Genomic DNA, 12,415 nt, shown 5'->3' on the forward strand with positions numbered 1-12,415 from the left:
AACTCTTACTATCAATCTTGGATCCCGAGACTACTACACACACACTCTAAGGTGGATAATTGATGATGGTGGTGGATGTGGGTGTTGTAATGGTGGTGTTGTGGTGGTGAAGTGAGAGAGAGGTGGTTTACCAAGGGATGCCTTTGAAGTAAACCAAGCACCCCTATTTATAGCCTGAACAAAAGCCCGGACACGGCCCTATGTCAGCTGGACGCGGCCCCGTGGTCATCATCTTCCTCTTACTTCATTAATTGCAATTGTCTGCATTAGGCTCCACACGGCCCCGTGTTCGCTGGGCACGACCCTGTGTGCAGAAGCGTATCTGTACTATCAAAATTTGCAAGATTCTGCGAATCTTAGCGTTGACCACGCCCCGTGCTGAGCTGGGCATGCCCCCGTGCTGGGAATAGAAGCTTCTATAGCTTTGTCATTTTCTGCAGACACCTGACCACGCCCCCGTGTCATCTGGGCACGGGCCGTGGTCAGCCTCCTATTTCTTGTTTTTGCTTAGGGGGATGCTGTCGAGGGGTCGGGCATGCCAAGTTTATTCCTTTTCTTTGTATTTATGCTAGTTTTTGCTGCATATTTGTTCCGTTTGTTCATTTAAGCTTATTTGGTCCTAAAAATACAAAAGGAAGACAAAAGTACACTTTTTCCAACATTAGTACTAAAAAGGGTTAGTTTTATGCCTCATTTGGTGTAATTTATATGTTGCATTTTACACACGTCAAATACCCCCACACTTGAATCTTTGATTGTCCTCAAGCAAAACTCTTTATTATGCGGCTTACACGCCCAAATGGAATGGGTAGAAGAGAAATTTTGGGCTTGTCTTGAGTGCCGGGAATCCAAGATCTTTATTGGGTTTTATTTTTATACTATTTACATTCCTATACGTTCTGATTTATTTAGAACATTTCATAAGAGAAATTATTTATTTGGGCATAACATGCCTCTTTAAAATTCCATTTATATACAAGTTCACATACCTCACGGGAGATCACTCAACACTCGGCCGAATATGTATTTTTGTGAAACACTCGAGACCGGCATGGAACCTAGTTCTTCCATATGCTTGCCAAGCAATCAATCCTCCTCCTTTTTAACTGTAAATCTTTGTAAATATCAAGAGAACTTGGGGAAGGGTTAGGATTGGGTTAGTGGTTAGTAAAAAGGGCTAAAAGCGTAAAAAGCGTCGGTCATCGTAAAACTTTTTGTTTTTGTGACTTTTTATTCAACTAAGCATTTTCAAACAAAGTTTCTTTGAGGAACTTGTTTGTTTATTGCTAGACTTCTTTTTTTTTTGATAAAGAATGTCACGAGAAAACCGAGCTTTCTACTAAAATAAAGGGTTTCAAAGAAAAAGGTTTTGGCAGGTAAAGGGTGTTCATTTTGTGGGTTTAGAAATGAAAAGGTTTAGGCTCAAAGGGGTTAACTAGGGGGATTTTGGGTAGGTGATAAAAAAATGAAAAATAATGTTGTTGAAAGAAAGATGGGTTAGTCCTAATGCCTCCATCATTTACTTACTTGGGTTTAAGTTGGTAAGGACCAGGAATGTATTGTCGTGGCAAGTTCTAGAGTCGTAAGAACCAAGCGGCTATTCACACAAGAAACGAAAAATGAGCATTTAGTTTAAAGATGTATGCTTGTATGCTCAATAAAGGCTCGAAACTCACTTTTTGTGGGAATGAGTTTATAATGTGATCAAGTATATATAATCAAATTTTAACTAGATTTGTCATGCCATTTCGTAATTTTCTTATGTTAGTTCTTTTTATCACGACGTTATCGGTTGTAAATTTGTATAAATATAACCTTTTTAGAACTTGTTATTCCCAAATTAAACCAAGACAAGTAAAAAAAATGAAAAGTTTTTGAAAAAATTTGGGGTGATTAGCGGTTCCAATAGAGTTTTGTGTAAGGCTTGTTATTAGGACTTGCAAATTTCAAGGTTTTAGCATCCCCCCACACTTAAATTACACATTGTCCTCAATGTATCCCAAAAATAAGTTTTTAGGTTGATTGAATGTGTAAAAAGGTGTTTAAAAACAAAGTTTTATGTTACTGGGCGTCTGGGCAAGGGCCCGTGTTGGTCCGGGCACGGCCCCGTGCTCAGATCGCCAGTATCATATTAAACAGAACGCTGGGCACAGGGGCGTGCTCAGTGAACACGACCCCGTGTCCAGTTACCTGAACTGGGAGTTTTCTGCAGAACCTCGGGCACGGGGGCGTGTTGGGCTGAGCACGGCCCCGTGCTGAACTTGCTGTAATGAAGACAAATTGTCGGGAGGCTCTGTTTTTGTGCATGGGGTGTGGGTTTAAGGTTCCCTTAGTAACCTCCACCATTCACGTGTGCTTTATCCATTACAACATTATCCAAACACCATTTAATACTTAAAAACCATCATTCATTCAAGAGTGAATTACATAATTTCCTAATAAAAAGCATCAACTAAATCTGGATAAGTAGGTCATGAAATACAAGATATCTCAAACCACAAAGGAGTCCTAGCCTAGATATTTTTATTTTAAGAACAAAATTTCCGAAAAGATGATTTTCGGTTTGAAAAAGGCTTGTAGAATTTCTTTTCCGGAAAGGGCCCCTCACACATCGTTAAGCCATTCTTCTATCTCCCGAGGGAGAAGGAAGGCGGGCCCATTGTCTTCCTCGTTTTGAGGGGGTGTGACTTCCACCGGAACCTCTTGTAAGGTGTTAAGAGGAGGTTCTGCGGGGATGTCATCCCATTCGGTGGGATTAATAACTTCTTGTGCCAAGTTCCAATCTTCTTGGGGGAAGATTGGTTCCATAGGAGGCATTGCAAGAATATTCAACATTTGGTGCAAAAGGTTGATTTCTTGGAAGCTATTTTCTAGCCCCATCGTTAGATAGTTGATACGGTCGATTAGGACTTCTTCTACGGATGTCATCTCGTCGATAGCTTCTCTTATTGCCATTACGTAACACACAAAGGTTGCTTCGATCGAAGGCCTTCGTTCCCTGCGGCTGTTCCTTGAATGAGCTGAAGAGGTTCCGCTATTCTGGCTTGACATTCTAAGAAAACAAGTCAAAAAGTTCAATTTAATGAAACAGTAACTCTGGCCATGGCCCTGTGCTCGTTGAGCACGACCCCGTGGCCACCACTCTGCAGATTTTTGAAACAAGGAATCTTGGAGCTTTAAATTATTTTTCTAACTTTTGAAGCATTTCTAAGTAGAAATAACTTAAAACAGTGTTGTAAAACTTATTTTTGATAAGATTCATTGAATAAAAACCTAACAAATATCACAATAAAGCTTGAAAACATGGAGATTCCAAGCTTTAATGGAGGTTTTAAGGAGTAAATGAGGAAGAAGGAAATAGACAAAAGTAGTAAATACAAGATGGTTGTTGAGAACCTTCTTTAGAATATACCTTATAGGGTATATGTGAAGATCCCACCAGATCTTTGTCTTTCAATGGGTCCAAGAGTGCAGGAATCTTGCTGCATTTATAGAAAATGACAGCACGCTGACCACGGCCCCGTGTCGGCTGGACACGACCCCGTGGTCAGACAAGAATCTGACACTTTTTGTCCGTATTCTGACTTAAAGTCAGACACAAGTCTTCAGGTGGGCACGGGGGCGTCTTGACCTGGACACGACCCCGTGGCTAGAGGTTTTTATGAAGTTTTGTCTTATTTTAAGGAATTTATCTAGATCGGGTGGTTCCTTACTGGACGAAACAACACCAAAGTGCCTCAAGTACCTTAATTGCCCTAGTTTTAGACAAGAACTCAAGAGGTTATCGAAAAGGGTGAATCCTAAGCTAAATACCGGTGGGCGAGACCAACCTTTATTTCCCTTATCCGGGCTCTCGTTAAAGAAGGTATATTTCGAATCGCTCAAGTCTATGTATGCATCGGCGGAGACCGATGGAGAGTCCTTCATGGCACAATCGACACAGGGACGACTATCGCTCAAGTCCTCACAAGAGTTAGAGGTGATTTCAAGTGCAACGATGTTGTTATAATCCGAATGCGATCTCAATAATTCTCCTTGATCGTCGTCTTGAGATGAATTAGTTATTTCCATCTCAAGTTCTCTTATCAATTGGAGAATTACTTCTTCCATTTGAAATAATTCTTCGAGAATCATATCATCTAGAAGAGATGATTGAGATCATTCGAGGGAGAGATAGGGATTGTTTTTTACTTTCGCCCATCTTAAGGTTACAGGAAAACGATGGGTCTATATAGTGGGGAGTGTAATTTAAAAAATAACTTTCTAAATTTTCTTGAGATCCACCACATATTTGACACCATGCACCATAAAAGGAGCGAAAGTAAAAATGATCTGTATCACTCATGTTTGTGTCAGAAATTACCAACCGTCGGGATCTTACGGTTCTGTTTTCAGTATCTGAAGCTTGGGCACGGGGGCGTGTTCAGTAGACACGGCCCCGTGTTCAGTTACTGTCTGACTTAAAACAGGATTACCAGTACCAAAGATTGGGCACGGGGGCGTTGTTCAGCGGGCACGGCCCCGTGCTGAGCTCTGCAGAAGCTGAAAAATCTAAAAAATCCTAAAAATATAGAAAAACAAAGAAAAACGAATAGGCCGTTGATTCCTAACTTTGTTAAAATTCTTGTGTCCCCGGCAACGGTGCTAAAAATTTGAGGCGTGTAGAGTGTGTTATATTTTTATTGATAATTTAAGCCCATTTTACACATTAGTCAAGTTTTAAATTTATAAAACACGATATTCTACTAACACTAAACACACATATAGGCAAGTGCACCTTTCGTGAGCGTAGTATAGCGTTGGTAAGATACCGAGGTCGTCCAAGGACACAAGAGCTTTTAGTACCGGTTTATCCTCAACGTCTAATCAAATCAATATTTTTAGAAAAGGTTTTAAACATGAAAAATAAAACTAAAATGATGAAAATAAAAATAAAACAGATAGACAAGATGAATCACTTGGATCCGACTCGCCTTTAATGTAACCTTTGATGATTTCCGCACTTTTGCACTTTTTAAGAGATTATCTTAGTTATAGTAGTAGGCCCCTCTTTTGGAGGTGACGTTACCCTCAACCCAGTGGTTTGAGTCAGCAAGGATACAATCCCAAAGGGTCGGAATATTGAAAGATAATTAATTAAGTTATTAATGCGTAAAGTGGTAGGCCCCTCTTTTGAAGGCGACGTTACCCTCGGCTAAGTGGTTTGAGTCAGCAGGGATACAATCCCAAGTAGCTGGGTTAATGTATTAATAGTAGTTTACATATGAGGGGGTCAAACCATTCGCACCCCCGCCATCTAATACTAGTGGGTATTGAAGGAGGTCCTAGTAAGCTTGACCCAGGTCCTTGTAGGATCTATACACTGAACAAGGAAAGAACCTTACTAAACCATTCCCTTAACCCCCGACCAGTTAGCCAACATATCTCTATATAGACCGTAGAGATATGAATGGTGAAAATCTTTTACTTTATATAGATAGTAAAGTAATGCCAAGACACCACGGATAAATGATAAAGAAGTTCCACCTTCAACATAAGAAACTAGTTATTAAAGTCATTAATACAAAACCAAATAAAAAGTGCGAAAAGATTTAAAATCAAAAGTATTACATTAAATGCTTATCTTCACCAAGTGATGTAAGAGACTTAGCCAAACATGGCCTTTGATTGATAAGAACTCTTACTCTCAATCTTGGATCCCGAGACTACTACACACACTCTAAGGTGGATAATGGATGATGGTTGTGGATGTGGGTGTTGTAGTGGTGGTGGAGTGGTGGTGAAGTGAGAGAGAGGTGGTTTGCCAAAGGATGCCTTTGAACTGAACCAACTACCCCTATTTATAGCCTGAATAGAAGCCCGGCCATGGCCTTGTGTCCGCTGGACACGGCCCCGTGGTCATCATCTTTCTCTTTCTTCATTAATTGCAATTATCTGCATTAGGCTCCACATGGCCCGTGTTCGCTGGGCACGGCCCCATGTGCAGAAGCGTATCTGTACTATCAAGATTTGCAAGATTCTACGAATCTTAGCGTTGACCACGCCCCGTGCTGAGCTGGGCACGCCCCCGTGCTGGGAATAAAAGCTTCTATAGCTTTGTTATTTTCTGCAGAGACCTGACCACGCCCCCGTGTCCGCTGGGCACGGGCCGTGGTCAGCCTCCTGTTTCTTGTTTTTTGCTTTTTCTTGGGGGGATGCTGTCGAGGGGTCGAGCATGCCACGTTTATTCATTTTCTTTGTATCTATGTTAGTTTTTGCTGCATATTTGTTCCTTTTATTCATTTAAGCTCATTTGGTCCTGAAAATACAAAAGGAAAACAAAAGCACACTTTTTCCGACATTAGTACTAAAAAAGGGTTAGTTTTATGCCTCATTTGATGTAATTTATATGTTGCATTTTACACACATCACCACATCCGCATTCGATTTTCGATATAACATTTTAGCACCATCGATATCGCATTCCGCCTGCTTGATCTGTTTATTGTACAAAAACCCAATCAACAATTGATAGAAACTTCAAATACTCCACTGATTGATCTCAAATCTGTGATTAACCCTAAAGATCTAAAATCCCGTTTTCCATGATCAAATTTATGCACCTTCAAGAATGTTAGATCCGTGAAAACGTTAATCTCCACAATCAGCAAATCTTGAACGGATAACGAACCATCTGGTAACGAATACTGATCTCTGAAGCATTCGTCCACAATCAGATTCATCTTCTCAGACAATCTCAATCTCAGAAGCTATCATCCACAATCAGATTCACATTCCCGGACAATTCTGAAGTCGGAACCACTTGAATACTGTTACATTGTCACAAATTTCAAAAATGCCGGAATTTTCAATATATGATATTGAAATTTTTATTCCCCCTCGTTTTTGCAAATTCTGACATCTTATCACTGAATTCCCCCTCAAACTGAGCAATTCAATCTTTTGTCATCTCTGAAAAACTTGACCATACTGAGAATACGACAATCTATGCCTCGAATGTCAGTTTTTCATCTATGCGGATTTAACATTATGGCCCATAAATAGTCAGATACCCCAGATGATAAACTTTATGCACCAGTATCATGACTACCCCACTAAATTTCTACAATCTGTGATCGCATCATCAAATATGATCTCTGAACTTTGGAACGAATAGACTTGATAACCATGAGTGTCAATTCGTGTGAATATACAAATTCTCATTTCAAAATTTGACAAAATCATCATTCATCCGAATCTGTATATCCCCATCCGTCTGGATGTGCGCGAGTCTGGATGGGATTGAGTCTATCCATCCGGATAAGCTTGAGTCTATCCGTCCGGATAAGAAGGTGTCCATCCGTCCGGATGGGTGCATCCGTCCGGATGAGTGCATCCGCCCAGAACGGTCTAAACCTCTCAAGAACACTTCCAATCATATTTTTCGATCCAAAATCCTTAATTCTTCGAATTTCATGATGAAACTTCACAGGATTGTGCGAAAATCAATTCCGAACACAATGATGTCTTCAATTTCAAAATCTATCCGTGAATTAACCTTCAATTTGATGTTTTTCTGATATTTTACGTCAAAACTCCCTACACATCCAAAATTCTTGAGCGTAGGTGATTCAACCAACTGTTAGATCGATTGAATCGGTACCGTAGTTCTGATACCACTTGATAGTCCAGGAAACGTCGAGTTTGACGGAGCTTTGGTCCCGAGATGATCGGTTCGGTGATAAGAAATGAGTGGAAGTCCAGGAAACATCGAGTTTGACGGAGCTTCTACACCAAACTGGTAGCCTCGTACAAAGACACCCGGCTTCGTACGAAGCCACTGGCTTCGTACGAAGGCAGGGCCTTCGCACAAGACCACCAGCCCTCTCCTATAAATACCCAAGCACCCTCATTCTTTCCAACTTGCTGCCATTTCATCCAAAACGCTGCCGAATTGCTGTCCAATTGTTTTCAAGTAAGATTTACCAATTTTACATGTTCCACAATGATTTCCACCACAATTTTACACAAGTTTATCTTCGATTTCATCAAAACTTCTTTGTTTTCATCTAAACTTCATCTTTTTCTAACTTTTTCACCTAAACCTCTTGATTTCTATGAAAACCCCCATTCTTTTTATGGAAACCTTTGTCTTTTTCATCAAATCTTCTTATTTTACTACGGATCTACACTTAACAGAGTGTATCGGGCCTAGCTTCGGCTTCCCAAGTTAGAAACCTACAAATTTCGCACTCACCAAGTGTTAGATCTAGGTAAAAACACTTTAAAACCCTTTTAAACTTGATTTTTACACTAAAACGGACCTAAAACGACATGTATCTTGTTCACTGGATAGTGGAATGGGGTGGTGTCGAAACTGTCATGAATAGGACTCGAAAACACATCTGATTCAGACGAAAACACAGTTCCAAACACAAGAAACAACCAATAGTGAAAACTGGACTGTTCTGTGCGAAGCCCGGCTTCGTACGAAGACACATGGCTTCGTACGAAGGCTGCCTTCGTACGAAGGCACTGGTTTCACACAACCCAGCCCAAGTTCTCACGTGTGACTTGAACAAAGACTTCTTCGGCTCTAAGTTTAATCAGTAGCTTAAGTCTGGAGGGATGAACACTCGATTTCTCGGAGCACGGCGCGAAGAACACTTGATTTTGAACACGAAATAAGCCAACTTTGTGATGCCACCACCTTCGTACAAGGAGCCTGTTCACCACTCGACCCTCCGATTCGACCGTTTCAGCAGTTTGGAGAACTTACGCACTTCTGTTCCCGCACGTAGGCTGATTCGGTGCTCTCTCCACTCCATTCCAGACCGTGTTTACTTGCTAAGCACGCACAGTGAGTATACTCGAACCCTTTTTCGCTTAACGCACTTTTGGGTGTAACATACGTTCATATCTAAAACGCACTTATCAAAACGCACTACACGCTCTAAACTATTTATCACATGCGAATGACTGACATACATAATTACACGTGATGCTTGCTACATATGTGCTAGGACTCTTACTCGTTGATGTTCCACCTTAGCTAGTATGGTACTATAGTTCAACTCACACCTGACGGTGTCTAGTTAAGGATATCTCACACCACTCCTTCGCAGTCATCTCGGGACTTAGCTTGAGTGTTTGTCTAGTTAGTATATATGTTGTGTTGTATCTCGTTTATGTATGTGGAAGTCTGTAACGCTTTTATCTACATTATTATATCAAACCTGTATACTCGCCAATACATTTTTGTATTGACATTCTTTGAACGTATGTTGCAGCTTGATCACATGATATCTCGAATCAAGATTAGGATACTTTAGAAACCCAACTAAAATCTAAGTTTTCGGATTTGTATTGTTTGAGAGACATGAAATTTGTATGACTTTTTGTGAAATATTTGTTTATTAGTATGGGATAATGAACTTGTTAAATATTGTCGCTGAATTAGTCGTTATGGATTCTCTTGAGCAATCTGATTCGCTTAGTGTCACGCCCCGATGATTCCGCCATCGGCTGGGGTGTGACAGATTGGTATAAGAGCCATAACTATAGGGAATTAGGTCGAGTCATGTTAAACAGACCTCTTCTATAGTCTAAGTACCAAACAGACCCTCTCATGCGAACCCACATACTGTGGCTTCGTATGAACCTATGTGTTGTACTCTTGTGCGAACCTACCTACTGTGGCTTCGTACAAACTCAAAATGTTGCCCCTTAGTATGAAGTCATCTTCGTACGAAGGCAACCTTTCCTAAGGCTAACACAATGTACACGTATATAAATACTCGTATAACCCCAACGAGTGATTGTGTCGAGATTAGGTGTGGAAACCAAGAACTCCCGATACGATCACTCACCCGCTTATCATATCTCAACACGAGAATCTTTCGTTGAGCTAGGAGTGATATCCATATCTCGACGAAAATCTCCATCTCTATCTGGTGGAACTCCCAGATTTATTCGGTGAGAACAACCACAGTTAGGAGCGTGGTTGTTATGTTAGGGGTGAAACCCGCATCTTAATAACCTGTTCCACTCTCTAAACTGATTTTCAAAAGATCTCACCAAAGTCTCAACAGTTCCAGTGCTTCGGGACACATATTAACTGGAAGGATGCATGCCGTTCACCGTATTACAGTGAGAGCATACTCTATTAGGCCAAAGCGTGTACCCGAACTCGTTGAGAATAGTTGAATCACTTTGGGCAGTCAATGTCTAAAACCCAAGACACTCTATCTATTTTGAGCTTGCAATCGTCTATTTTTATGCGTCACCGAATTTTATCATGTTTATGTGTTTTCGATTTGGAAGTTTTATGCTTTAACGATTTCTCGAATTACCGTTTTTTGCTTTTCACCTTCCGATTATACGCACAACTCACATAGCCATCGCAATCTAAAACAAGAGCTAAATATCTGCAACAAAACTAAAGTCTAACAACTCTCTCTTCCACGCGTCCTCGCTCTATGTATATAAGCACATGTAACCATATACTACATATATACATACATATATGCTTATGTGAAATACGTGAGAACCTAGGAATTTCGTGTCTCCTATGTGAATACGTATTACTATTTCAACTATGACAAGTTTTAACGCACTAAAACGCATTGCAATTTCAAAAATAATTATGATCGAATTTCACTCCAAATCTCTTTGTCTAGATGTCTTCGAACACTTCAAAAATCATCATGAGTTACAACAAAATCTTGCTAAGGATATATCAACTTTTATATACACCATATCAACTTGTTGTAATTAGTTTTGTGAAGAAAACCTCCTCGGAGTCACCTTACTCCGGTTGATGCAAGTCATCCAGTGCTATACAAAATATGGTGAGGTCTTCCCTTCACCTTGTTCCTTGTTTATTTCTCAAGTCTTCGATTCTTCTATGGTTTTTAGTTTTACAAAAACGGGTATACTTCCCAAAGATGGGAGTTGTGCATTACTACCACGTGAAGGGGGGGGGGGTTAATACTGAAAACACAAAGGTAAGGTCATGAGGGTACATGACTTCTTCCTCGGGACCGGATTGTGCCTTGTAGCAGCCGTAGAGCGGTTTCCAAGAAACGAATGCACTACCCAAACGATGGGGTGCATTAAGGGATAGAGAGTGTAGAGGTACTGATAGGGGTGTTGGTGGTGGTGATATGGGTAGTGGGTGGTAGGGTTCATGGGAGGTGAAGGACGAGAAGAATCTTTTTGCATGTGTCGTCCATGTGCCTAAATGGAATGGGAATCTGTTGAAAAGGGGAGAATCGAGTGGTGGCTTCCGTCCTTATAACATGTTTTCTATACATTCGTGGGCCTCGATTGTCCGACGTGGGGAGGACCCCTTTGCCACACTGAACTGTGCGACGCATACATTGATTTTTCTTGGGCTCCATGAGTCCCAACATGGTTGGTATGGTCTTCAAAAATGCCGAATATAGTGCGCTAAATAGGTTACACTACAGGTCGCGATGCTACCTCCTTGAGGTAAAACGGATGTCAAATGTTTGAGGCCTATCGTAGCAACTACAATGGATACGTTTGGGGTGTTGTATGCTCTATACAAATTTAAACATAAGAATCCCAAAGTGTTGAGGAAAATCTTTTCTGAGTGTTAACTATCTTCACTTGCTTAGATACCGGGTCCCAAACGACTCGTACTACAGGTAGAAGTGTTAGGTGCGAAGTAGGCAAGGACAGACTTCCTACTTTGTAGAGTGTTATAGTAACTATCTCGGTTAGTGTTCTACTAGATGGAGATTTAGAACAACATAGGAATTCCAAATAGATAGTAATCATTTGCTTGACCCGCAGAGCCCACAAGGACTTCCATGCACTACAAGTTGTTATTACATGGGCCCCCATAATAATAAATCGTCTTGCATGGTCACCCTAATTTTCTCTCGTTCAAAGTAGCCGATCAGTCAGAGAGGGGATACTATTGTCTTCATACCTTCGATATAGATGGGACCTTTATGATTATCCACGCCAACGTCCGTTGTCGTTACGCGCGAAATGGCACAATGCTAGTCAAAGTAGGAATAAAAGGGAATGTCTTTATAATAGTAGTTGGAGGGGAACCTTCAAGATGAGTACCTCATCTTCCTTGTCTGGACAAGAGTGTCATTAATCTTGTTTCGTAAAAGCCACAGGGACCTCGTCCTACTGATAGGGTTGTTGTCCAGGGTTACCACCTCCGCCTCGCCGTCACTACCGTACTCAGGCACCTTCGCATTCGAGGGGGAAGAACATCCATCTTCTACGGAATTGAGCTCAGGGTCTCGTTTGGTAATTACATCAGCCATAAGCTCCGTAGTATACGCGAGGTCGATAATCTCATTGGGCGAGTCAAGAACAATAATAGAATTTGAAGTCGAAGGTATCTCGTGTGACAACTGTGTTCTATAGTCGTGGTTCAATGTAAAACAAT

At 40.9% G+C, this 12,415-nt stretch overlaps 1 protein-coding gene across 1 annotated transcript in view; it reads right to left on the minus strand.

The window, feature by feature from the left end:
• Nucleotides 1–6,742: 6,742 nt before the first annotated feature.
• LOC110930617 overlaps nucleotides 6,743–12,415 on the minus strand; it is a 38,152-nt gene continuing 32,479 nt past the window's right edge. Inside the window, exon 2 of the mRNA XM_022173964.1 lies at nucleotides 6,743–6,809. Coding sequence (XP_022029656.1) covers nucleotides 6,743–6,809 — 67 coding nt within the window. The remainder of the gene's footprint in view (nucleotides 6,810–12,415) is intronic.

The sequence above is a fragment of the Helianthus annuus genome, chromosome 1 (assembly GCF_002127325.2).
Source record: "Helianthus annuus cultivar XRQ/B chromosome 1, HanXRQr2.0-SUNRISE, whole genome shotgun sequence".
Lineage (NCBI taxonomy): Eukaryota > Viridiplantae > Streptophyta > Magnoliopsida > Asterales > Asteraceae > Helianthus > Helianthus annuus.